The sequence below is a fragment of the Mesoplodon mirus genome (assembly GCF_964341445.2).
Source record: "Mesoplodon mirus genome assembly, chromosome: 13".
Taxonomy (NCBI): Eukaryota; Metazoa; Chordata; class Mammalia; order Artiodactyla; family Ziphiidae; genus Mesoplodon; species Mesoplodon mirus.
In genome coordinates, this window is record NC_138989.1 from 12,506,702 (window position 1) to 12,533,886 (window position 27,185).

The window sequence follows — 27,185 nt, forward strand, 5'->3', positions numbered from 1 at the left end:
GAGGGCACTGGGACTAGAAGAAAGGCTAGAGAGAAATGCAGGGGGTGGGGGAGGAGAGGGACACCGGAGAGGAACTAGGGGATGTGGGCAAAAGAAGAGAGGGGAGAAATGACAGAGCTAGAGGACAGTAGAAAAAGGGCACCCAGGAGTGAGAGACCAAGCAAAGAGGGGGCCAAGGAGGAGAAAGTAATCTCATTATTAAGCACCTACCATGGGCCAGGAATTGTGTATCAAATGCTCCCCTGGTGGGGTAGTTATGACCCAGTCCCATTTCTCAGATGAGAAAGCTCAACATAGGCACGGGAGGCAGGAATAAATCGTGGGAGACTGAGCTAATGAGATAAGTACAAGGGGAAAGAGACAAGAAGCTAGCACAAAAGAGAACTAGGGCCAGTTACAGGTGAGAAAACAGAGGCTCTAAGAGGTTGTCCAAGTGCTAGACAGGGGTAGAGCCAGGTTTAATCCAGTCTGACTTCCTATCTCGTGCCATTTCATGCTTTCAGTGCTATGAGGAGCGAAGAAAGGGAGACTCTAGTAGGAGTTAAAGTGAGATGTGGGGAGAGAGAAAGAAAAGATACAAGGTGTGTGGGAGGGTGGAGAACTGAAGAGGGAGGATAAGATTCAGGATAATGGGCACCTTGGCAGGGGTACTGACCAGAGGGGAAATGAAGGAGCCTTTCGGGTGCTCGAAATGTTTTATATCTGTGCTGCCCAATACAGTACAGATAGTACTGTAGTAGTCACATGTGTCTATTGAGCACTTTAAATGTGGTTAAATCTGCACTGAGATGTACTGAAAGTATGAAATACACAGGAAATTTCAAAGTCTTAGAAAAACAACAAAAAGGTAAAATAGCTCATTAAAATTTTTGATATTGATTACATGTTTAAGTGATAATAGTTTGGACATTCTGGGATAAATAAAATATATTATTAGAATTCACGTTACTTGTTCCTTTTTGCTTGCTTAATGTGACTACTTGAAAACTGTAAATTGCTTATGTGGCTCGTATTATATTTCTGTTGGAGAGCGCTGGTGATATCTTGACACATACGGATATACATGTACATATTTTACATATGGATACATACATATGTAAAAACTCATCGAGCTTGTATACTTATAATTAGATCACTTTACAATATGCAATTTACACCTCAATAAATAAAAAAGGAAAGAGAAGAGCGAGCCAGGTTGGGTACAGGCTGAGAGCGCGGCAGGTGGGGGGCGGGGTCGGAGGGGGCGGGGCCAGAGGCAGGCGGCCGCACGTTACCTGGCAACGGGCGCTGCAGGTGACGTCACCGGCGGCGGCCGTCAGTCCCCCTCCGGGTGGCGCGGGCGGGCCGGGCCTCCTGCCTCCTCCTCCCCCAGGCCCGGATGAGATCACCGCAACGGGGAGGCAGGCTGTCCCCGCGCTACCAACAAATCGACTCCTCAGCGAGTGCCAGCATCTCATGATCTCATGGTCCCGTGGGACGGCGCCGGGCGATGAGGTCACAGCCCCGCGACCCGGGCCGCCCGGGTCTGCGTACCGGCTCCGGGCCGGGACCTCTGGGCGCCCAGCATCAGTACCAAGCAAGCCCCCAGCCCCCGGCTCTTCAGCCTTCAGGGACAAAGGAGGTGGCTGTTTGCGAAGGGCAGAGCTGCCCTCTCCACTCTTTTGCTGCATCTTTCCCCGCCCACTTTGTTTGAACATTTCACCCCTCAGGCCACGTGTCTATCAGGGAGTGACTGCACCAGCTCTCCAGGACTTGAGGTCAGGCGCAGTGCGAGGCAGACTTGCACGCATGATTTCACAGCCGCCCAGTGAAAGAAGTTCTATTCTTAGCTGTCTGACAGTCTAGGGAACTGAAGGCTCAGAGCGGTAAAGGCCCTGCCCCAGGTTACCCAGCTAGGAAAGGGTGGCTCTCCCTTTCTTCTCCCTAGCTGCACCCCAAACCTCTGCTCCTTTGTCCCAGTTTCTCTTTGCTCTGGTGGGAACACTGATCATGGCCACGCTTGCTGGGTGTCCATGATGTGCTGGGCACTTTATATTAAAAGTCACTGTTCCACATGCCAAACCCACAGGAGAGGTATATTATGGACTAGTTTGTGGATGAGAACCAGAAGGCCCAGTCAGAGGGGTGAAATGACTTGTGGCAGAGCTAGGGTTTGATTCTACAGCACAGTCTTTGTATTACTGTATACCACCTTCCCCAGCAAAAGATGGAGCTTTCCTGTTGACAGTGGACAATATACCCTCTCACCTCTCTCCCTCCCCCCTGGGGTCAGCCATCAAAGGAAGGCAAAGAGGGGCCAGTGAGACCCTCTTAGAGGGCGTCCCAACTCCCTTGCCAGCAGCAGGTTTTCCATCACTTACTGCTCACTAACACAGCTCCTCAATCTCCAGCAATATTCACTGCCCAGGCCAACAGGGAGGGAGGGGGATGACATTTACTGAGTGGCTGAGCTAGGCACTGAGTCACGGCCATTACCAAGAGCAGAGCTGTGAGAGGGTCATTTCCAGCTTCATTCTGCAGATGAGAAAACTGAATTTATTTATTTATTTATTTTTGCAGTACACGGGCCTCTCACCGTTGCGGCCTCTCCCGTTGCGGAGCGCAGGCTCCGGAAGCGCAGGCTCAGCGGCCATGGCTCACGGGCCAGCCGCTTTGCGGCACGTGGGATCCTCCCGGACCAGGGCACGAACCCGTGTCCCCTGCACCGGCAGGCGGACCCTCAACCACTGCGCCACCAGGGAAGCCCTTATTTGTTTTTTGAATGAAGTTTTATTTTACCATTATTTTTTGGCCGTGCCGCACTGCTTGCAGGATCTTAGTTCCCCAGCCAGGGATCGAACCTGTGGCTCCTGCAGTGGAAGCGCAAAGTCCTAACCACTGGACTGCCATGGAATTCCCCCGAATTTATTGTAACTAAAGGCAGATGGCAAGGAAGTACAAGTTTCAGCTCCAATATCATTTCCACAGAGAAAGGCCTTCCCATCTTCCTAAATGAGTCCTCCATGAATTCTGTTTATTCTTAGTGCTTATTACAATTTGTAGCTTTATATTTGTGTGTTTGTTTAATGGTGATCTCCCCAGCTCAATGAAAGCAGGGACCCTGTCTGCTTCATCCACCACTGCATCCCCACACCTATGTAGTGCCTGTCATACAACAGACACTCAATAAATGTTTTTAGAGTGGGTGCAAAGAATTGTTAGCTCAGACTGGTGGGTAGTGCTGATATTCAAACCATGGCTCATTTGAGCATAAAGCTTGGGCTCATTTTGTACTTTCTAGGAAGTCCAGGCCTCTTTGTACATGTGCTTTATTCACAGCAAAGTCCCTTTGGTGCTCACTCACAGCCTATTAATTCTAAGTTTACTCACAGTACTGACAAGCTTGATGTTCTGGTTTCCCAACCAGCAGTGTCCTTGCTTGGTAACAGAGAGGAGAGGGCAGGAGGAGGAAGTTGGTAGGAAACTAGGTGTGGAAGGGACGAAGTTACACATGCTTATGCCTGCTCGGATCTTTACTAATAGCTCAGCAAGGAAGGAGACATAAAAACTACAGAAAAGCAGACACAAGGAAAATGAGGGAGTGGTAACCACAAAACTCTGTGGTTTCTTATGTGCAAAGGGAGGAAAGGAGATGGATGGAACCCAGGGGGTAGGCACAGGGAGTTTCTAAGCCACAATTAATTTTCTGCTTTTTACGCTGGATACATGAGTACTTATTGTTTACAGACATACAGAACACATTGTTTCTTGTTATAAGAAAGAAATACTATGCACCGTGTTCTTTCATAGAATGGAAGATATATTTGAAGTGTGATGCATGTAGTATATTGTTTAAGAGATCTGTAATACTGCTCTTCTAAGCCTTAGAATCTAAGGTACTTTAAGCTGCATGAATCTCTGTGTTCTAAAGGCGAGTAAGATGAAGGCCATTCACAGAGTAGGAAGGAAGCCTGTTTCCCATACAGAAAATGTATATGTTTCTTACAAGCTAGATGAGCGAAGTTTTGTACAGATTGTTCTTTCAATGTATGGAACTTGTACACAGGATTTGGAGTAGCCAGTGAAATGTTTGAAAAACCTGCAAACCTACTTTTTCCAAAGTTTAACTGAAAGCTGTATGAAACTGTGTTCTAAGCCCAAATAAGAGTGAAAGCCTTTCAGACTGCACGGAAAGGCCTGTTTCCCATTTAGTAAATGTATGTGTCTCTCATAAGCTAGATGAAAGAAGGTGTGTGTGTGTGTGTGTGTGTGTGTGTGTGTGTGTGAACACCTTACAGGTTATCTTAAAAAAAACCACAAGCAGAACATTTGCTTGCTTGCTTTTTAAACTGACTATAACAACCCCATAAGGCAGGGGACAAATTAGTACCCCCAATTTCCTAGAAGGTACAAAATAAACCCCAGCTTTATGCTCAAATGAACCTGGGTTTGCCCACTAGCCTGAACCACCAAATCTTGGGAGAAGCTGAGGCTCAGTGTCAGAGAAGGTCGTCATTTTGCCTAAGGTCACAGAGCTAATAAGTGGCAGGGGTGGGATTTGAATCCAGGTCTGTCTGATGTCGGCATGGATGCTCTTACCCACCACTACATCCTACCTTCTGATAACCAGAGACTTGTTATTAAAGACCAGAGCCGGTGAAAACACCTGCTACCTTCTCCCTCCGACCTCCAATTTCCTACATCGGTCCTCTCTCTGCTCTTCTGGCTTCCATGCCAATGGCTGGGATTGGCCTCTGTGCTGTGGCCCCAGGGGCCAGCTGACAGAGAGCCCTTGGGGCTGGGCTGAGGCCGCACAGGAGTCTCTAGGCTGTGAGGAGAAATCCGCCCCTCAACAGCAGCAGTCAGGAGCCCAACTTCATTGGCTCTGGTTCGCCTGATTTAAAAGCCTCCGCCCCATGAACAGAAAGGGACCAGGCCATGTGCCCCAGCAACATGCATATCAGGAGCTTCCTTACAAACAGGGCCCTGCTCCCTGGGACCCAGGAGAGGCCTAATTATAAGGTGTTGATGATTAAGCCCAAAGTGGCCTGGGACCCTGTTACCTGCAGAAAGGCGGCCCCTTCCCTCTGTCCCAGTCCCAGGTGGATGGATGTGCTTATCTGTCCCCATGTCAGCTATAATCTTAGGCACAAATGCTCTGGGCCACAACTTCCCAAGCCTGTCTACCTCCTAAAGCACTGGGGGTTGGGTGCATGGGGAGAGGGAGGCCATGATGGGCAGAAGATGCCTCCTTCCTGGTGGTCTAGACACCATGACAGGAACTAGACAGACATGGGCCCCAACTGCAGGTCTGTCCCTTTTCTGGGAGGGTGATCTTGCCCAAGTTACAGCACCTCTCTAGGTCTCAGTTTTCTGCAAAGTGTGGGAGGTGGTACAAGCTGAGTAATGGTGCCCCCGATATGCCCACATCCTAATCCCTAGAACCTGTGAATGTTACATCGCATGGCAAAAGAAATTTTGTGCATGTGCAGATGTGATTAAGTTTTAAGGATTTTGAGAAGGGGAGGTTATCCTGGATTATCAGGGGTGGGGTGGGGGCAATGCCATTACAAAGGTCCTTATCTGGGAGGATGGAGGGTCAGAGTGAAGGAAGCAGAGGTTGGAGAGATGTGCTTTGAAGACAGAGGAAGGGGCCACAAGCCAAGGATCACAGGCAGCTTCCAGAAGCTGGAAGAGGCAAAGGAACAGATTCTCCCCTAGAGCCTCCAGACATAACCAGCCCTACTGACACTTTGACTTTAGCCCCATGAGACTGAGTTTGGACTTCTAACCTCCAGAACTGTAAGAGAATAAATTGTGTTGTTTTAAGCCACTAAGTTTGTGGTAATTGTTACAGTAGCAAGAGGAAACTAATACACCCTGTATTAGTTCCCACTGTCATGAAGATAGTGTCAGGACCAGATGGTCAGAGAATCTTAGTTTAAGGCCTCTCCCTGGAGGGCTGGCTCTAGGGCCGGATGGGAGGAGGCCAGAAATCACGCTTGGGGCTGGGAGTGGCATCTGGTGCTGTGGTCCCCTACCGCCTCTCTGACTGTATCTCCTATGACCAGGACTGGCTACCTAATTTGCAATACTCGGTGGAAAATGAAAATGCTGGGCCTCTTGTTTAAAAAAAAGTTTAGAATTTCAAGACGGTCACAGCAGATCATTAAAACAAGTGTGGAGCCCTTCTGCACAGGTTGCACACCACGAATCTGGTCCTGCTCTGCATTCTGCTCCACCCGTACTGACTTGCTGCTCCTTGAACTTGCTAAGCATTCTTCCACCCCAGGGCTTTTGCACATGCTATTTCCCTTGCCTAGAATACCCTTCCCCAGATATCTGCATGGCATATTCTCTTGCTTTTTCCAAGTCTTTGCACGAATGTCACCTTCCCAGTGAGGCCTCCCTAGCTACCCTATCTAAAAGAGCATCCGTCACCACGACACTCCTGGTTTTACTTTTCCCTACCCGATATATTGCTTATTTATTTCAGCCTTTTGTTTACGTAAGTCCTGTGAAAGCAGATACTGTGTTTATTCACTGCTATATACCTAGGACCTGGTAGAGGGCCTGGCACAGAGTAGGTGTTCAAAAAAATACTGGTTCAATGAATGAATGGGTGGGTGGATGGGTGTAAAGAGACTAGGATGGTGCTTGGCACGTAGTACGTGTGCTGTGATCGGCTTCTGCAATGACTATTCTTATCCTCATTTATTCCTAGGTAACAACAGGGGTAGGGGTGGTGTCATGCCTTCCAGGGCCCCCTTTCCTCTGTTTACCTTGTATTTTCAGTAAATAGTACATTGTGGCTACAGTGATAATAAATAGTAAATTACTGAGCTGCAGTGATTAGACGGCTTCATTCATAAGCATAATCTTGTTTACTCTTCCCATCAGTATGATTACCATCCTCATTTTACAGATGAGGAAACTGAGGCTTAGAGACGTCTACTGACTCACCCAAGGTCCCATGGCTAATAAGTGGAGCAGCTGAGATGGGGCCTGCTTGTTTGATTCCACGTCCAGGAGACCCACTCAACTCACTGCGCACTCAGTTTGCCTTTGCAACATTCTCATTAACTAATTACTTAGTCAATGTCTGCGTTTTTGAGTGCCTACTACATGCCAGACACCATGCTAGGGAAAAAGTGAAACATACGGGAGACCTGGTCCCCAGTCTCACGAAGCTTGCAGTCTAGTTGGGGAGACAAGCCAGCAGTCACAACGGCACAAGATGAATACGTGGGAGCACAAAGGTGAGTGGTCCAGCCCCACCTGGGGCCAGGGAGACAGTTTTCCCAGCAGAGGGAACAGCCACTGCAAAGGCCTGGAGGTGAGAGAACACGAGCAATGATGGGGGTGGGGGGAGGGACCAAGAGAAGTTCAAAACATCTGGCAAGTGACGGATGGGATGTCAGGCTGGAGAGAGGCAAGGAACAGGCAGGTGTTGGAAAGGACTCCTTGGTCGGCTTCTAGGTTACTGACAGTGCGCTGAAACCGTGGGGATGATGATGGTTCCCCCTCTTAAAATAAGAACAGCCCTGGACACAGAAGCTGGCTGCAGGGAAGCCTCCGCCTCACCTAGCGTGGGGACAAGTCTGCTCTGGGTAATACCAAGCCCCAGAGGCCTGCAGCAACCAGGTCAAGTTCATCCAGGAACAGAGCTCTCGCCCCTCCCCTCCTCAGCCGTCCGGCTGCCCCTGCTGCCATCACTCAGCACGTACTTATGTGGGGACGAAATGTGCCAGGGACCTTGCACAAGGACACGGCAGAGAATAAGTCTCTGTGATCCGGGTTCCTCTCCCTCTGCCCTGTCCTTGTTCTTTTGTGTCTATCTCCCTCCCCGTCTCTGTTGGCCCCTTGAAGGCAGGGCCAGCTCTTATCCACACAGCAAAGATTTTGCAGGCACTGAAAACTCTGTGCTAAGCCTTCTAAATCCATGAGCTCATTCTCTCCTCACTGGGCTCCTCTCTGACATGGGGAATATCGTCTATTAGCCCCATACACAGAGGAGGCAGTGGAAGCTCAAAGCCCTCAGGTACACAGCTAGTGGCCAAGCCAGATTCAAAGCCAGGCTGTTCCAAGACCCAGCCAGGGTAGGAAGTGTAACATTTCTTTCCTTCTTTGGCCCCTTCAAGGTCTGACCTTGGCACTCCTAAGCCCCGAGGAGAAGAGGCAGGGGTCCGTCAAGCCTTAGTGGGCTCTCAGCCGCTGAGCAGTAAGCCTGGTGTTTACCTCCAATCTCTAAGCTCCAGCAGAGTCCTGACCCATGGGTGCCACGGGGGAGAATGCACAAAAAGAGAAACATACACACACGTATTAAGAACCTACTACGTGTCAGGAGTTGCTGAAAGCACCTCCACCTGCGTTGTCTCAATTTATTTTTTAGCTTATCTCAAATCTCCCCTAAAACCTTGAGGGAAACAGCATTATCTCTTTTACAGATGGGGAAACTCAGGCACGGAGCAGGGAGGTGACTGGCCAGAGGTGATACTGATGGAAATGGCAGAACTAGGGTTCAAACTGGGATCCACCTCCCTTCAAACTGGGATCCACCTCCCTTCAAACTGGGATCCACCTCCCTCCAAACTGGGATCCACCTCCCTCCAAACTGGGATCCACCTCCCTTCAAACTGGGATCCACCTCCCTCCAGAGCCCAGGGTCTTTCCAAATGACTCTGGAATATTTTTGGACAAGCTGAAAGCTGAGAAGTGTAAGTGGTGGGATCCTCGGACCAAATCTCAGCTCTAACCCCCTTTCTTGCCCCTGGGGTACCTGGAGGAGATGTGAGAGCAGGGCAGCCCTACCCACAGCAGTGGAAGCCAACCCCAGAAAACCAGCAGAGCGGCGGCCCCCCAGCGCAACTCCAGGCCCCCACCTGGAGGGAGGGAGGAGGTGAAGGGGACGCCTCCGAGGCCACCTCAGGGAGTCTGGCTGCCTCCCTAATCATTTAGCTGGAGAAGAGCAAAATAATCACCACTTAGCTGGCTAATTAATCCCCGCAGCACCCCAGAGTAGGGGTTGCTACTGCACAGCCATAATGTGGTGTAGAAAGGTACAGGGTGGGCCTGAGAGCCAGGGATCAGGGCCTCCCTGCTCGCCCTGAATGCAAATTCACACCAGCCATTTGCATCACTCATCTGTTCATTTGAGAGTCACTGCACACCTACCACACGTCGCCTAATCACGAGCATGGCAGACGTCACCCCTGCCCTCCTGGAGCTTAGAGTCTGGTAGGGAGAAGATATTCAACAGTTACCTGGGAAAATGCATACGCCAAACTGCTTTCCATTTTGGTACTGTGGCTCTGGCTGTCCCCTCTCCTTGGCCTGCCTTTTTGGTTTGGTTTTGCCTGGCTAACTACTACCCATCCTTTAAAACTCAGTTCCAAGGTCACCTTATCAAAAAAGACTTTGCTGGGAGCTGGTTTAGGTACCATCTCTGTTTTCCAAGAGGGCTCTGCTTCCCTGCCTATCACCCCATCAGACTGTGAGCTTTGAGGTTGAAAGTGCTAGGTCTGGGTAGCTCCCATGCCTAGCAGGGTGCCTGGCACTCTGTTGATGTCTAATAAATATTTGTAGACTGAATATATGAGAGGATAAATCATGTGATCTGGAAGCAGTAACTTTTGGGCCTTGGTTTCCTCACGTGTAGAATAAGAAGGTCTTTCTGGGTCTAACAGTCTGTGAACAAGAGGTCAGGAGTATAGCCCAGCCTCTGAGGGATTGGGGGGGCCTCTGGAATGTCCAAACTGGGCATTAATCATGGTGGTTTGGCCCCTGCCAAAGTCACAAGCAGGCCAAAGCCTCTGAATCCCTCCAGCCGCTGCCAAGGGAACTGGTGTATATGTTAAAGTTCTCTCTGCCTGCAAGGAACTGAAACTGACTCTGACCCACCAAAGCCAAAAGGACTCTGGAAGGATTCTGGGTTCTCTCAGGCTTCAAGGGAGTGCGGGATCACCAGGCCACCTCACAGCCAAAGTGGAAAAACCTCTCCTCTTGACCGGTGTTTTTCCAACTTTCCCATGCACACAAATTACCTGGGGATCTGGTTAAAACACAGACTGACGCATGACACTGCTCCCAAGTGTTGAATGAATGAATGTACCCAACCTCTGTGTTCCTCTTTCCCTGGAAGAGGGCACTGGATGGGTCCTGCTCGGGCCAGGTGGCTGCCCCAAATTTCCAGTGGCAGGCCGGGCAGTAGAGGCGCCAACAACAGCCACGGCCCAGCCCTGTTCCCAAGTATCCAGTTATTCCCAGAGAAGCGTGGGCCTAGGGATGGGCCGGCCACCCTAAGACAGGTTGACTACAGCTTGGGGAGCCGCACCAGCTCCCTGCGTACACAGTGACCATCTGAGCTGGTGAAAGGTATCATCTTTCAACCTGGAAAGTGATTTCCAAAGGCCCAGTGCTGGGGGGGCAGGTGGAGGAGAGTTTAAATAGCAGCTGTGTTCCTAATTTCCCCAGGAGGAGGCCTGGCCGCCCCTCCTCCATGTTGAGTGTTTGCCATTAAAAACAGACAGTATCATTTGGTTCAATAGAAAATGAATTAAAGGAAATTAAACGGCGGGGGCCATGCGACAAGCCTTGTCCCCCACTGTGTGAAGCCATTTTTCATCTTCTCCAGTGGGGAGCACCAGCTTGGGGGGTGTGGAGCCAAGCAGGGCTAGATAGATAAATAAATAACGCAAAAGGCCCCCTCCCTCCTAGGGGCGGAGGCTGGGGTGCGGGAAATCCTGGGTGCCCGCTTGGGCCTTGTCCCTGCTGTGTCCCTTGGAGGCAGAATGTAGCCTTTGAGAGTCTCCTAGGGAACGGAGGGAAGGGAAACAAACAAGACAAGAACAAAAAATGATACGCAGGCCTCTGAGACAGAAGGGGGGTCAGGCTGGCTGAGGGAGGAGATTATGGACCAGAGGGGATGGGAGAGAGGGGGGACTCTGGCACCTGGATGGTGGGGAGTGATTCTGGCTGTCCCTCAGCTGCACGAAGCAAGGCTGCTGTGGCCATCCGTGCTGGGGTGAGTCAGGAGGGCAGGGGTGGGGAAAGATGGGCAGAGAGGAGAGGACTGGGGAGCGGTTAAGAGTGGGGGTCCTGGAACTAGACTGCCTGAGTTCAAATCCTAGCCCTGCCACTTACCAGCTGTGTGCCCTTGGCAAGTCACTTACCCTCTCTGTGCCTCCGTTTCCACATCTGCAAATTGGGAGTAATAAATATCTACCTCATAGGGTTGTTGTGATGATTAAATTAGTTCATGTCTATGAAGCATTTAGAACAGCACTGAGCACACTGGCTACTTGTTACTGCTATATCTTATCATCATAGAATATTGGTTATGTTATTTCTGTTGGTCCCTGGGGGCATCTCCCTTGGCATCTGAAGACCTAGCCATAAGCCATAGCTCTGCCCCACAGACTTGCTGTATGACCCTGGGTAAGTGAACACACCTTGCTGAGTCTCGGGTTCCTCATCTACAAACCAGGGATAATCATCCTGGGACAGAGGGTGCTGGCGCCTCCCAAGGTCCATTCTTCCCTTCCTCCTTCAAAATAAGAATCCTGATTTTTGCTTAAGTCTACTGGCACCCAGCTGCAAGAAGATGCTCCCCAGCTCCCATGCAGTGATTGTGCCTGAGTGGTGGCCAATGAGATGTAAGTGAAAGTGACAGGAGCAATTTCCAGGAACTGGAAATGCTCACCAATGAAGGGAGAGGAACACTAATGACAGCTGATGCAAAAACCCCACGTAAAATGGTAGCATGCAGAATCCAGAAGCATATAAAAAAGATAATATATTATGACCATGAGGGGTTTGTTCTAAGAGTACAGGGCTTAATAGGAAATCTACTAATGCCGTTCTTCATATTAACAGATCTAAGGAGAAAAATCAAATGATTTTTGATCAAATTCAACAATCATTTTTACTTTCAAAATTTTAATAAACCGGACTTTATGGATAATTCCTTGACACAATAAAGCACTGGCCTCAGTCCCAAAGTCTATATCTTGTTTTATGGGGGACTGTGATGGTTAGTTTTATGTTTCAGTTTAGGCTATGGTATCTAGTTATGCAATCAAACACCGATCTAGATGTTGCTGTGAGGTATTTTGTAAGTCTGAGAAACATCTACAATCAGCTGACTTTAAGTAAAGAAGATTCTCCTCAATAATCTTGGTGGGCCTCATCCAAACAGCTGAGAAGCCACAGAGCTCTGCAGAGGTCAGAATGTTTCACTTTCTTTAACAAGGAAGAACTGAAGGTAAAGGCTTAGGCTTCATCTTTTGTGCTGACATTGATTGGTAGAGGCTGTCTGGATTGCTGCACTGAGAAAGCTGAATCTGGGTAAAGCAGGGTCATGATTGTTTAGTGATTCCTGACAGCACACGTTGGCAAATAGTAGCTCCTAGGGTGTTTGCCATCTCTGGGTTCAGCGCTGCTCCTGGGCTACAAACGTCAAGCAGAGCAAAGAAAGAACAAATCCTAGGGTTGTGTGTGAACATCTGATGCCTTGGGGTAAAACTAAAATTAGCCTCGTGATTTCAAAGAGTTAAGTTGGCCAAATTCACTTCTGATGGCTTCCAGCACAGACTCCTGGCCACATTTCACTCCTTGGGGTCTTCTATTTCCCAAAGTATCTGTGTGCTGCAGAATACTGAGTCACCCACTCAGACAAAACTTTCCTGCAAAGGCCAAACTAGAAGGAATTAGGAATGCAAATGAATTCAAACTCCTGACCAGGGTTAGCAAAATTTTTCTTAAAGGGCCAGATAGTAAATATATTAGGCTTTGTGGGCCACAGAGATTGTCACCACTACTCAACCCTGCCATTGTAGCATGAAAGCAGCCACAGACAATACATGAATGAGCATGACTATGCTCCAATAAATCTTTATTTATAAAAACAAGCACTGGGTCCATAAGTTGTAGTCTATCTCTGAACTAGGTTCAGCAGCATATTGTGCTCCTTAACACAAGGTTCCATGGTTAATAAGTTGAGAAAATGTCAGGGAAAACAAAGTGAAACAATTTTCTTGGCTGCAGGACTTCTCAGAGCCTTTACTGTGTGCAAGTGGAGGATAAAGTTTAAAGCATTTCCCAAAGTCCTCTGACCATGGAACACCTTTTAACAAAATGCCTATCAACATCTCCCCAAGGCCCCAGAATCATAGTTTAGTAAATGGTATTTTCTTCCATCTGATTTTGGCTAGATTATGACTTTCTTGCTCGCCTTGAACTATAAATGGCTAACTGCAAATGCTCTCTACTTTCTTCAGAACAGTAACCAATAAACAACAAGGATTTACTGTATAGCACAGGGAACTATATTCAATATCTTGTAATAAACTATAATGGAAAAGAATGAGAAATGGATATGTACATATATATGTATAACCAAATCACTTTGCTGTACACCTGAAACTAGCACAATACTGTAAATCAATTATACTAAAAAGAAAAAAAAAAAGAATAACTAACCAGCCATCATTTGACTTGTGTTATCTTAATCCTCACAACAATGTTGTAAGTCCTAATATTCCCATTTTAAAGATGGGGATACTGAGGCTCAGTGAGGTTAATCAGGGTCCCAGAGGGTGAATATCTTATGGGTCTAATCGAATCACATGAGCCCTTTAAAAGCAGAAGGGGAAGTCAGGGAGATGTGAAGCACTTCCTGGCTTGAAGATAGAGGATGCCACGTGAACAGACCAGAATGTGGTTTCTGGGAAGTGGCAGTGACCCTTGGCCAACAGCCAGCAAGGAAACGGGGATCTCAGTCCTACAACCACACAGAACTGAATTCTGCCAACAACCTGAATAAGACTGAAAGTCAGTTCTCCTCAAGAACTTCCAATAGGAGCCCAGCCTAGCTGACACTTTGATTTTTACCTTATGTGACCCTACACAGACAACACGGGCAAGCCCACCTGGCTTTTGACCTACAGAACTGTGAACTAATAAACGGGTATGTTTTTCAGCCACTGAGTTGGTGGTAATTTGATAGGCAGCAATTGAAAGCTAACACGGGTCCGTACTACTGTGATCTCATTTTATAGACGAGGAAGTGAAAGCCCGCAGAGGTGAAGGAACCTGCAGGGTGACACAGCTGGTAAATGGCAAAGGGTTTCTCAAACAGGAGTTGAACCCAGGCAGTCTGGCTTTTTACTGTTAGGCTGTGTTTTACATATGTATTTGTCTGCAACAATCTCCAACATAGATGGTTAAGTTAAAAGAAAAAGCAAGGTGGGAGCTGTGTATAGAAAAAGCAAGGTGGGAGCTGTGTATAGAATATTACTGTTTGATTATATGAAGATGAGCAGGAAGAACATATACATGGGTCTGCTTGTATATGTGCATGGTAGCTATGAAAAGATTCAAGGATGATATGATTATTTCCCAGGGCGGGAAATGGGTGTCTGGGGGCAGGACAGGGAAGGAGACTTTTCACCATATATTGTTTTTGGTGTTTTGACTTCTGAACCCTGTGACTGTATAACTCATTAAAAAAATGAAGTATCCTCAATAATGAGAGGAATGGGGAATACTTGGGAGACATATGAATAGGTGAAAAAACACTCTCAAAAGGGCCCAGTACTGTAGGTAAACTGGTTTGTAGGTATATTAATTTGCTAGGGCTGTCATAACAAAGTACCACAGACTGGGGGGCTTATACAACAGAAATTAATTTTCTTACAGTTCTGGAGACTAGCAGTCTGAGAACAGGGTGTAAGTCCCTTCTGGGAGCTGTAAGGGAAATATCTGCTCCACACCTCACTCCTTGGCTTACAGATGACTGTTATCTCCCTGTGTCTTTACGTGGTCTTCCCTGTGTGGTGTGACTGTGTCCTAATTTTCTTTTTATAAGGACACCAGTCATATTAGATTAGGTCCCACCCTAATGACTTCACTTTGACTTAAGTACCTGTTTAAAGACTCTTTCTCCAAATACAGCCACACTCTGATGCGCTATGGGGTTAGGCCTTCAACATATGAATTTTTGCGGGGGACACAATTCAGCCCAGAAAACGAACATTTAATCCAGGGTTTCTCAACCTTGGCACTACTGACATTTGGGACTGGGTAATTCTTGGTCTCAGGGGGCTGTCCTGTGCACTGTAGGATGTTTAGCAGCATCACTGGTCTCTACCCACTAAATACCAGTACCACTCCCCATCCCATTATGACAATCAAAACTGTCTCCAGAAATGGCCAAATGTCCCCCTAGTTGGGAACCACTGCTTTAACCCCTTTTCTAGCCCTGATGTGTGGGAAGCTGCAGCAAGTACAACTGGCTCTTCCAGAAGTTCTGCACTTTTATACACAGAACGATGTACTGTGAGAACCACAGCTGAGACCTAGCAAACTCAGACCTGCCCTGGTGGAGACCTGCATCTGCTCAGGAGGGGAGGGGAGAGAGAGAGGAATGACTGACCCCCCAGGAGAGAACATGACTCAATCAATGGGAAACCACTTTGAGAGCAAAAGTGCTGGGTACAGGGCCCAGAAAAGAGAGGGATTTTAATGGCACAAAAAGCCTCATGAATCCTCTTGGCTCTCACATCCAAGAAAACCACCTTTCTTGCTCTTGTCTGCCTTCCCCTGTACTTAAGAGACGAACCACCGGGGCTGAAAGCTCGTGGAATTGCCTCCTGTGGAAACCTCTCATCCAGGGGCTGGCTGGGCAGGCTGCACTAGGGGTCAGTTAAGATGATTCCAGACATGGGAAGGGCTTCCTCCTTCCCGTTCTTATGGGAAAAGACAGGAAGTTGGTCACATGCTGTGTTTTTTGGAGAAACAGGTCAGCTAAACGTTTCCTTGTTTCTGATACAGCTAGTCCTAGTATCTACCCAGCAACTGGATACCCGGCCTTCCACCTTCTGATAACCTTAATGGGATAAAAACAACCATTTAAGAGATGAGGAAGCCGAGGGCTCCAAAGAGTGAGGTCACCTGTCCAAGGTCACATAGGTAGTAAGTCCAAGAACCAGGATTTGAACCCAGTTTTGCTGACTCAAGGCCAGTTTTCTTCCTGCTGTGCAGTGTTTACTCATGACACACCCGCTACTGAGAGTTTTTAGAGAAGTACCTGCTTTTATATTTCTCCATCTGAAAAATGGGCAGAATGGCAGCTGCCTGCTACCTATGCTAGTGAGAGGTTGAATGAACCCTGCCCTAAGAATGTTCTAGAACAATGCTGTCCACTGGAATGTTCTACATCTGCTTTGCTCAACACTGTGGCTATCCAGCAGTGCAACGGAGAGACTGAATTTTAAATTTAATTAATTTAAATGTAAATAGTCACCTGTGGCTTGTGGCTGTCATACTGGACAGTGCATTTCTAGAACCTTAAGCCAAGAGGATTTCATTTTAACAAAAGGAAGGAGCAATGTGGACAAGTCAAGTTTTAAATTATTACTACTATTAAGGCTAGGAGTTGGAGTGTCAAGAAAATTTTCCAGGGCAAGAAAATTTGCTTTCTTAACTAGGTTCGGGTTAGGTTAAAACAAAAGTTTCACTCGCAGAGAATCAGGGAGTACACGAAGGTGAGGAGGGCGTCTTACTCGTTTTTATATTCTCAGGGCCTAGCATTGCCTTTGTAAGCAAATAAGTCCCAAATAATGTCCACTGGATTGAGGAGAGAAAGGGGATGTGGCTGAGAAGAACTCTACGTGGTGGGGTAGCAGCAGGTCTAGTTTTAACCCCCTAACAGGAAATTAACACGAGGCTCTTCATTCAGCCCATAATAGCCATGTGTCAAGACAGACCTAATGGTCCTTGTTCTCATGAGTCGATACTTGAATGGTGGGGACAGAAAATAAACACAAGACAATCCAATCATTTCAGATACTGGCACACGCGAGGTGGGAAATAAGATGGTGATGGGGTAATGCAAACTGGAGACCACCTCTCTGAACAGGGTGGTCAGGGAGGCGACAGAGTCTCAGAGGACGTGACACTTGAATGATGGGAAGGGGACAGCCCTGGGAACATAGAGAAAAACCTCCCCACGCGGAGGGAGCATAAGTGCGAAGGGCCTGAGAAGGAAGCTGCTGGCTGGTCCAGGGTGAGCCAAGGGAGAGGACCAGGTCCTGGGTGATGAGGTCGGAGAAGTGGGCAGGAGCCTGATCAGGCAGTGCCAAGATGTATGAACTGTATAAGTTATCTGGATTTATGATGACAAGTGGCTGCTCTAGACACCCGGCCAGTGTGATGGTTTGGGGCTGAGGTTACAGATCGGTGGCCGTCATTGTTAACCCGTCCCCTTCTTGGCCGGCCAATGAGCATGGCTGTCCTGGGAGGCCCAGGTATGAGAAGATCCCGGACAGACCCTCTGGTGTCCGGAGGCACATGGGAATCAGTGGTTCACCCAGCCTCACACATCAGGGACCATGGGGCCATCAAGCAAACCCAAATACCAGAAGCCCTTCCAATATAATTATAATATTAAAAACCAACCCACCCTCTCAGTGGACGGCGTGGAGGCGCAGGAACGAGCATCTGTGCTGTGAGCCATTAGGGGTCCCTGACAGATGTGCTCCTCTCCCCCCTCCCCCACCAGCTGCAAATGAAGACCCGTCCTTTTCTTCTGCCCAGACAAGGATTGATGAGGATTCGGGAGAGCGCTCAGACAGGCAAGGAAAGGCTGTGAACCTTTTCCAAGCCTGCAATTTATCTTGAGGAGACTATTCACATCACTTTTTACAGGTTGGATTATGCTCTGACCTGGCACATTAATCTTGCCGAATAAAATAATAATAATCAGAAAAAGGGAGCTGGACAGTTGCCAGGGAGGCATTAATAACTGTCGCCCACACCTCGGAGGTGCAGGGAAGGGGTGCCACCTCCCATCCCTGCCCCCTGGCCCCCAGTGGTGCCCGTCGAAAGAGAAGGAAGTGAGGTAGCCATTGCCTGAACTTGGGGGAATTTTACAGAGATGGTGTACAGGGACATCGCTCCCCAGTCAACTCTGAGGAATTTTCCGAGCAAATCCAGAGAACTTCCATGGGAGGGAGTGTGGTCTAGTAACTCCCTCCCAGAGCAGGGGTTCTGGGATCAGACTGCCTGAGTTCAAATCCCCGCTCAGCCACTTATATATACACTGTGTGACCTTGGGCTACTTTTTTTTTTTTGTGGGGGGGTAAGGAGTTTATTAATTTATTAATTTATGCTGTGTTGGGTCTTCATTTCTGTGAGAGGGCTTTCTCTAGTTATGGCAAGTGGGGGCCACTCTTCATCACGGTGCGCGGGCCTCTCACTATCACGGCCTCTCGTTGTGGAGCACAGGCTCCAGACGCGCAGGCTCAGTAGTTGTGGCTCACGGGCCTAGTTGCTCCGCGGCATGTGGGATCCTCCCAGACCAGGGCTTGACCCCGTGTCCCCTGCATTAGCAGGCAGATTCTCAACCACGGCACCACCAGGGAAGCCCTTGGGCTACTTCTTAACCTCTCACTGTGTTTGTGTTTTCTTCTGGAAAACAGGGATAAAACCAGCAATTGCTGGGAGTGTAAAATGGTGTAGCTGCTGTGGGAAACAGTTTGGTGGTTCCTCAAAAAGTTAAACATAGAATTACCATATGACCCAGCCATTCCACTCCTAAGTATTTACTCAGAAAAACTGTGTTCAAACACATACTTCTACACAATGTTCAAAGCACTGCTATTCCCAATAGCTAAAAAGTGGAAGCAATCCAAATGTCCATCAATGGATGAATGGATAAACAAAGGGTGGTCTACCCACACAATGGAATATTATTCGGCCATTAAACTGGAGTGAAGTGCTGATTTCTGCTACAATGTGGATAAATCTTGAAAATATGATGCTAAGTGAAATAAGCCAGACACAAAAGGTCACATAATGTATGATTCCATTTATATGAAATGCCCAGAATAGGTAAATCCATAGAGGTAAAAAGCAGATTGGTGGTGGCCAGAGGGAAAGGGGAGTGACTGAATGGGTACGGAGTTTCCTTTTGGGGTGATGAAAATCTCTTAGGACTAGATAGAGGTGATGGTTGCACAACACCGTAAGTGTACTGAATGGCACTGAATTGTATACTTTCAAATGATTGCTGGGACTTCCCTGGTGGTCTGGTGGAAGACTCCGCGCTCCCAATGCCGGAGGCCCGGGTTCGACCCCTGGTCAGGGAACTAAGATCCCACGTACCGCAACTAAGCCCATGCGCCACAACTAGAGAAGCCCACAGGCCACAATGAAGACCTAGCACAGCCTAAATAAATAAACAGACAAATAAATAAATAAATGTCAGTTCTTGAAGACCCACCAAAGCCAAAATAAACAAACAAATAAATAAATGTCAGTTCTCTCTAATTTATAAAAATAAAATAAAATAAAATGATTCCTGGTTAATTTTATGTTATGTGAATTTTACCTCAATTTTTAAAAAACCCACAAAACAATGGCACTTGCCTTGTGAGACAGATGTCAGAGGGAAAAGGGTTAGAGCAGGGCCTGGCCCTCATGAAGGGCTGATTCCACATTAGCTGTTCCTATTGCCATCAGCGTTCTTACTCTGATGTTTGCAATCTCTGGCAGGTTATTTAACTCAGTTTCTGCTCTGTGCAGAGAGATATCAACAGTATCTACCTGCCAGGATTGCTACAAGATGATGTCTTCAGTAGACTATAAACTCCATGAGTATGTAGATTTTTGTCTACTTTGTACTTTGATACTGATGTATCCCTTTGCCTAGAACAGTGCCTGGCACACCGCTGGCATTTAGCAACTATTTCTTGAACAAATGGCAGTGCTTAACACACTGCCTGACTCCTGGTAATTGTTCAGCAATGTTTACTTGCATTTATTACTATTGGTCTGGTTGCTGCATTTCTTTGAACGTTTGCTGCATGTTCCTTTCTAGCACAGGGAAGTGAGTACTACTTTGCCTTGTAGACTTTGGTGTCTTCATGACAGAGGTGTCTGGACACCTACCATACATGAGAGGTTTGAGCTGAGCTGACAATGGAGTCTAAGCTCTCACTGAGGTTACAAGAGGAGGTGATGAGAGTTAGTGTAGCTGTCTAGACTATCAACTCATCCACTCACCCATCCATCCACCAACCTGTCTGTCCATCCTCTAAATATCCATCTGAATATCCATCTACCCATCTAAATATCTATCCATCCATCCATCCATCCAAGTACCCATCCATCATCTATCTAAATATCCATCCATCCATCTACCCATCCATCTATCCACACAATCACTGGACTATCCATCTGTCCACATATCCACCAACTTTCCCATCTAGCCATCCAATTCATCCATCTACCTATACATCCATTCACCCATCCATCTACCCACTCAGACATATATACATACATACAATGAATGCTGCCGAGTGCATATCAGATGCTGGTGATCCATCAACAAAGAAACCAGATGCATTCATTTCCTGCTGTCACAGAGGTTACAGTCGAGCAGAGCAGGCAGACAACTAAACAAGCAATTACAGTCAGGGTGGTGAGTGCTGGAACAGGGGAAGTACAGGGTGCTGCGACAGTCCCCAGCAGGGGCACCATACCTCACCTGAAGGGGCAGGGGAGGTTTCTAAGAGGCTGTGATCTGCAGGAGGAGCAGGAGGTGGTCAAGACACAAGAAAGGAAAAGGGTCTTTGAGGTAGAAGGGCAGCACACAGCTGACTCTGGAAGCTGTAAGGGTTAGTTACTCAGTCTCAGTGCCTCAGTTTTCTCATCTGGAAAATGGGGTTAGAACACCTACCACATGTCAGATTGGGACTAGTTGGTATATGGAAGGAAATGAAAGAAGAAGGGTCTGGCTGAAGCACAGGGAACAAAGGGAAGAGGGGCAGGAGAGAGTGAGAGGAAGAGCAAGGATGCTGGATAGGCAGGTGGGCTGCAAAGCCTCACCTGCTTCCTCTCCAGGCAATGACAACCCACCCCTCATTTCACCCACATACAAAAAGTCTTCTTATGTTTGCAGCATTTCAAACGGGGTTTTGTAAACATCTCAATTTTCTAAGGGAAGAAACATGTTCAGGCACATGTAGTGACTCACCCAAGGCCCTGTGGCCGGAAAGTGGCAGGGTCAGGAATGGCCCAGGAATTCCGACATCCATTCAGTGCTGGGCAGATGATCTCCTGATGCGGCCATGGCCTTGGGAGTTGGAAGATGTGAATTCTGATTCTATGACTGACCAGCTGGGTGTTTTTTGGACAAAACATCTCACCCCTCTTTCAGCCACAGTACAGGGTAAGTGAAAAAATGGCCACCCAAAGATACCAGGTCCCAAACCCTGGAAGCTGTGAGTGTGACCTCATCTGGAAAAAGGGTATTTGAAGACACAATTAAGTTAAGGCTCTTGGCACGGGGAGAGTATCCTGGATTGTCTGGGCGGGGCCCAAATGCAGTCACATGTATCTGTATGAGACAGACAGAAGGAGACATCATACACAGCAGAGGCCAGGTGACCGCAGAGGCAGGGACTGGAGTGATGCTGCCATGAGCTAAGGAACGCTGCCGGCTACCAGAAGCTGGAAGACGCAAGGAAGGATCCTCTCCTAACATCCAGCACCCCCCCACACACCTCTGACATCTAGATTTCATTTCAGTGACACTGATTTTGGACTTCTGACCTCCAGGACTGTGAGAGAACACATTTCTATTGTTTTCAGCCCCAGGCATGTGGTTATTTATTATAGCAGCCACAGGAAATGAATAGCAGCCACAGGAAATGAATACAGTGGGCCCTCTGTATCCGCAGGTTCCTCGTCTGTGGATTCAACCAATGTCCCATAGAAAATCCGAGGATGCAGAACCGCAGATATGGAAGACCAAATGTAAGGGACTTGAGCGTCCACGGATTTTGGTATCCGAGGAAGATCTTGGAAGCAATCCCTCGCAGATACTGAGGGATGACTGTACTCAGCTTTTTATCTAGAAAGAGGTGATAATAATCTCTCTCTCACTCAGAGGGGTATTGAGAGCCTTATATGAGTCAAGACATGGGAAAGAATCTAGCAAGAACCAGAATGCACTAGGCAATGAGTAACCATTCTCTGTCTGTTTTCCTTATCTTTCTCCCATACCCACTTTGAGGTACAGCTTGGGCCCCGAAGCTGAAGCCCTGGGCTGGAGTCCCAACTCTACCACTTAATAGCCCTCTGCCTGCTCAACCTTCCGTCTCCTCATCAATGACAGGAACTGTATCTCCCTGAGAGGAATAGCAAGAAGCTACGTAAGGTAATGCATACATGAAGTGCTCTTAGTACAGTCTCAGGTACACAGTCGATACTCAATAATTGCGAGCCATTATTATTCCAGGCAGTCAGTGCGCAGCCAGCTTCCTCACATGCCTGGATTCACGTCTCCTGCCTTCAACAAAGTGCCACAACTGCTATGAAGGAAAAGGTTCGGGGCATCTAGAACCCAAGGGGCACTAAACCCAAGGAGGGGGTCATGGGAACCCTGACTTGTAGCCAGTTGGTCAGAAGTACAGGTGACAACTTGGGGCTGGTGACTGGCACCTGAAGTGACAGGGGCAGTCTTGCGGGACTGAGCCCTTATCCTGTGGGATCTGACACTATCTCGAGGTGGATAGTGTCAGAACTGTGTTAAACTGAAGGATACCCAGCCGGTGTCAGAGAATTACATGATGTGTGGAAAACCCACACATCTGGTGTCAGAGGTATTGAGTGTGTGTGTGTACAGAAGAAACACAGGAGTGTGTTTTTCCTATACACCTGGCCAGTGATTTGATCAGTTGTCACTCAAGACAGATGGTCAATTCCAACCTGCTCTTCTGCCAACCAATGCCTGGGACAAATTCTGAGCTTTCTGACCTAACCGTAATGTCTTTTCCTCACACTGCTCAGTCCTCTGAATTACAATGATTATCCCCCAAGACCTCTTCATCCCAACACCTCCTGCAGGCCTCTCCCTAAGGTACACTCCAAAGAATCATTGCCACCAGTCTGCTTCCTGTGTCCATGGCAGGCATCACTCATGGATCACAGAGTCCTTTTCTTCTGAGCCTCAGTACCCTCTATATAACATGCCCCAGAAGCCACAAAGAGTCAAAAACCTTTGAGAGCCATCCTTCCCTGGGAGAAGCAGGACCCAGGGCATGTCAATGGGCTTTTTTTCCTTTCTTGGGTGAAATTTAGATGACAATTGCATCAAGGCCAGCTTTGAACAACAAAACTTAGTAAATGCACTTAGAGAGCAGAGGCGTGACAAGAAGGTGGTGACAATAAAGAATGATGCTCAGCTTCAAGGGATGACAAGAGGTGGGAGACAGGATCTACTAACTCAGGCTCGTTCACTTGATGCACTGACATTTGCTCTGCCCAAGTCCAACCTTTCCTTCTCCAGAAGGCATCCTGAAACCCCTGCATGATTGGCGTGATGGGCCTACCTTGGACTTGACGGCCAGGATGATCTTGGGCAGGGCCACGACAAGGCACTTGAGGGCGATGGTGATGTACTTGAGCACAAAGTCTGCGATGCCCACGATCCACAGCAGGTCAAAGAAGTCCAGCATCTCCAGGTTGGGCTTCAGGAATATGAGGCTGGGGGAGGAGTCAGAGAGTCACAATGCTCACTTAAGGCCACTGGCCTTTAGGGGCCCTTCTGCTCATTCTAGGAGCCTTGTAAATATTACCTGTAGACAGAGCACTAAGCTGGGAGTCAGATATCTGTGTCCTCTTCCTGAATCTGCTATTAACTTGCTGTGTGACCTCAGATGGGTATCTTAACCTCTCTGAGCCTCAGTTCCCCTGAGAGTTAAATGATGAGATTGGCTTAGAGCATCACTAGTTAAGGTCCCCTCCAGTTTTATGGGCCACAACAGGCTTCACAAGAGGAAACAAAAGGAAGGAAGGAAGGCCGACCAATAACATGAAGGAGGGAGAGAGAGAGAAGGAGGGAGGAGGGATTTGATGTGTAGACGCTGTGCTAAGCAATTTAGTCACTGTATCTCATTGTCCTGCAGAGTGAGCACTGCTCATCCCCACTTTCTAAATGAGGCACTGAAGCTTGGAGACGTGAAGTTAAGTTGCCCAAGGTCACACTGCATGATAAGCATATGGGCATCAGTATCAGATAGACTTGAATTTGAATCCAGGCCTCTCCATTTCTGGACCCTAGGCAGATAATGTTCTCTCTGTAAGCCTCAGTGTTCTCATCAATAAAATGGGAATCGTTCCCTCCCTCAGTGTTACTGGTGGGATTCAATGAGATAACAGGTATACTACAGACTCTGTCATGCAGCAGTGACAATGATAACAACATCTCTACGAGGCAGGCACTGTTATCTACCCATTTTGCAGATGAGAAAAAAGAGGCACAGAAAGGTAAATGAACATGCACAAGGTCCTACAAATATGATGGAACGGTGGTGGATTCGAACCCAGGTGTCCCGGCTACAGTTACTGCTCTCAATCCTTATTCCACAGCAGTACTACTCGGAGTGTGTAAACCCATTTTACCCATCCGTGACCAGGTAAGTCAACCTCACACTCAATTTCTGTACTTCCCTCACTGGGGACAGACAACAAGTCATTCTTGAACTGGCACTGATCCACAGACCACATGCTGAGTAGCACTGCTCTCCCTCACCGCTGTGGATGATGATGCTATTCGTATTAATAATATCTTGGCTCTCTACATCATGCTGGCCCTAGTCTACATGCTTTACATGTCTCAGGTCATTTCATCTTCCCAAAGGCTCTGTGTGGTAGGCACTACGATTATCGCATCTTGAGCTGGGGAATCTGGAGCGCTTCGACGTGGAGTCACTGCCCACGGCATCTCAGCTAGAATGTGGAGCTAGGATTGGAACCAGCACCCAAACCGTGCTGGTCCCCTGGCTTTTCTTCCCGCCAGATTAGAGGCTCCAAGCAAAGGCCACTCCGAGTCCTGCCTGTCCACCAAAAAAGCAGGGGACAGTGCACACAGCCCAGAGACAATGCTTTCTAAACGCTTCCCACATACTCTACTGGGCTGGTGGAAAACGGTGCAAACTGAGGCCCCCTGAGGAAAGCATCCTAGGAATGAACTGGTCTCTTTTTGTACTTTTATTTTTAAAAGTCAATTTCTATTTAGAATAAAAAATGTTTGAAGAGCGAGAGTAGGGTTAAATCAATGAAAATAATCTATTTTTGCAATCTCTCATGATACCTTTGGTGTCCTTCCACATCTGAGCCCTGTCTCTGTGGGACGCCTCGTCTCCAAGTCTGAGTGGCATCCAAGTTACGATATGGGGAGAGGCTGGCAGCCCTGAGCTCCCCTTTTTGTCTCTGCTCTTGTCCCTCCCTGGGCATGACCCAGGCTGGCTGGTTGACTTCCATGCCCTGCTTTTCTATTATGCATCTCTGATCGCAAAAGAAATGAAGATCTGCCCTCCACTTTCCATTTTATCTCAGAGACACCAATCTGTTAAATTCACCCAGATAGGTTTTAGTTCATTGTCTTAGAGTTTTTTCTGTTTTGGCTTTTGGAGCCAGAAAGATGCCCAAGTGTTCTTCCACAGATTGATCACTAAGTCCACTTATTTCTAACGTACACTATGAACTTTAATAGATGGATACATTTTATTGTCAGTTTTCTGCCCCACTAGCCATCACCCCCAATAGATAAAGTAATTTATCATAAGAGAATAATATTATGATATGATTATGACATATCAAATGTTTCACAGTTTGCCCAGTACTTTTCACATATTATTAACATTTGGCCTCTCTAATAATTAGCCTGTGGGTGGGTAATGACCTTCAGGTGGGTAAGGCAGAAATTAACTTGCTCTCGGTTTCACAAATGCAGAAACTAGGCGAGGTTCGAAGAGGTTCCACTATTTGCCAAAGGGCACAAAGCTGGTACGTGGCAAGACTAAGAACCTCTGACACACTGGTAATCAGACTTCAAATCCTGGGATGATTCAAACTCTCTGTTACCTACTGGGACTAAGGCTTATTAGAAAGGGTTTCATTAAGCCAAAGTTTCCTCACCTGTAAAATAGGGACAGCAATACCCTGCTGAGTGGGAGGGCAAAATAAGATAATGGCTATTGGTATCATTCACAAACACACTCTAGACCACTGACATCAATAAGGAAGGAGGCTCAGCTCTGTTGCTTTTCTCCTAGGTCACTCTCTTTGTCTTTGTGTGCTGCCAGTTTGACTCAGCACTGGTTTGATGAGGGCACAGAGGTCTGAGCCTGTGAATGTGATCATGCCCAGAGAATGGCATGAGCTGGAAATTCCTCCAAGGTTCTGGGAAACTCCATCTCCTTTACCCTCCACCCAGGACCCTGATCTTCTGGGCCAGGCAAGTAATGCAGTGTGTGGGATGCATGTTGATGCCTTGGAACTAACTTCCCAAATTGCTTTCATGCAACTTCGGGTGGCCCCAGAAAGTGGTGAAACGGGTCACTCCTCAAAGTCCATTTTTAAAACAGATGGACATGATCTGAAAGCTTGGCTTGAGTTTCAACCCTGTGCTAGAGACCATTACTGGTCAGTTCTCCCCCACCATGCACTATGTGGCTACCAGAAAATGCAAAATTACACATGTGGCTTGCATTATATTTCTATAAAGAATTATGCTCTAGGCACGTGTATATGACAACAGGGTGGGATTTGAAAGTTACAGAGCTACTGCATTGTTCTCAAATGAAGGGGCTGTGGGTCCCGAGTCCAACAAAGCCCCCCACTTTCTTACTGGGGGTCAGACTCCCCTGCTCACCTGTTATACAGCTGCTGGGAACTGAACGTGTAGAGCACATACAGGGTGTTCCCCGCCAGAAAGGCTAAGATCCACAAAATGACCAGCACCGACCTCTTCTCCTAGAGACAAAGCAAGAGATCTGTGGAGATGCCGAAACGCCAAAGGTGCACCTGGCAGGATATTCCACAATGTTCCCCGACAAAGGGCAACTTTTCCCTTTCTCAAAGGTTTGGAGGAAGCGGGGCTAATGGTGAAACGAAAGGCGTTGGCATCTTTCCATCCCACTGGAACCTAGGGGATGGTTACAGAGAAGGTAACAGAAATGTGTGAACCTGCTTGGAGAACTATCCAGAGAGTCAGGAGGGCACCATGGTTAGCAAAACAGATTCTGGAGCTGGGTGGCCTGGGTTCAAATCCTTGGTCTATTATCTGGAGGGTTTCCAACCCTGGGCAATTACTTAAACTCTCTACATTTCTCTTTACTCATCTGTAAAATGGGTAT

The 27,185-nt window shown here is 47.7% G+C and overlaps 1 protein-coding gene across 1 annotated transcript in view; it reads right to left on the reverse strand.

Annotated features, from left to right (window-relative positions):
* The window catches only part of RNFT2 (ring finger protein, transmembrane 2), a gene marked incomplete at its 5' end in the record, with an annotated part of 63,870 nt that overhangs the window by 23,234 nt on the left and 13,451 nt on the right, over nucleotides 1–27,185 (reverse strand). The window contains 2 exons of the mRNA XM_082640577.1: nucleotides 23,376–23,529; nucleotides 26,702–26,802. Of these exons, the coding sequence (XP_082496703.1) occupies nucleotides 23,376–23,529; nucleotides 26,702–26,802 (255 nt within the window). The remainder of the gene's footprint in view (nucleotides 1–23,375; nucleotides 23,530–26,701; nucleotides 26,803–27,185) is intronic.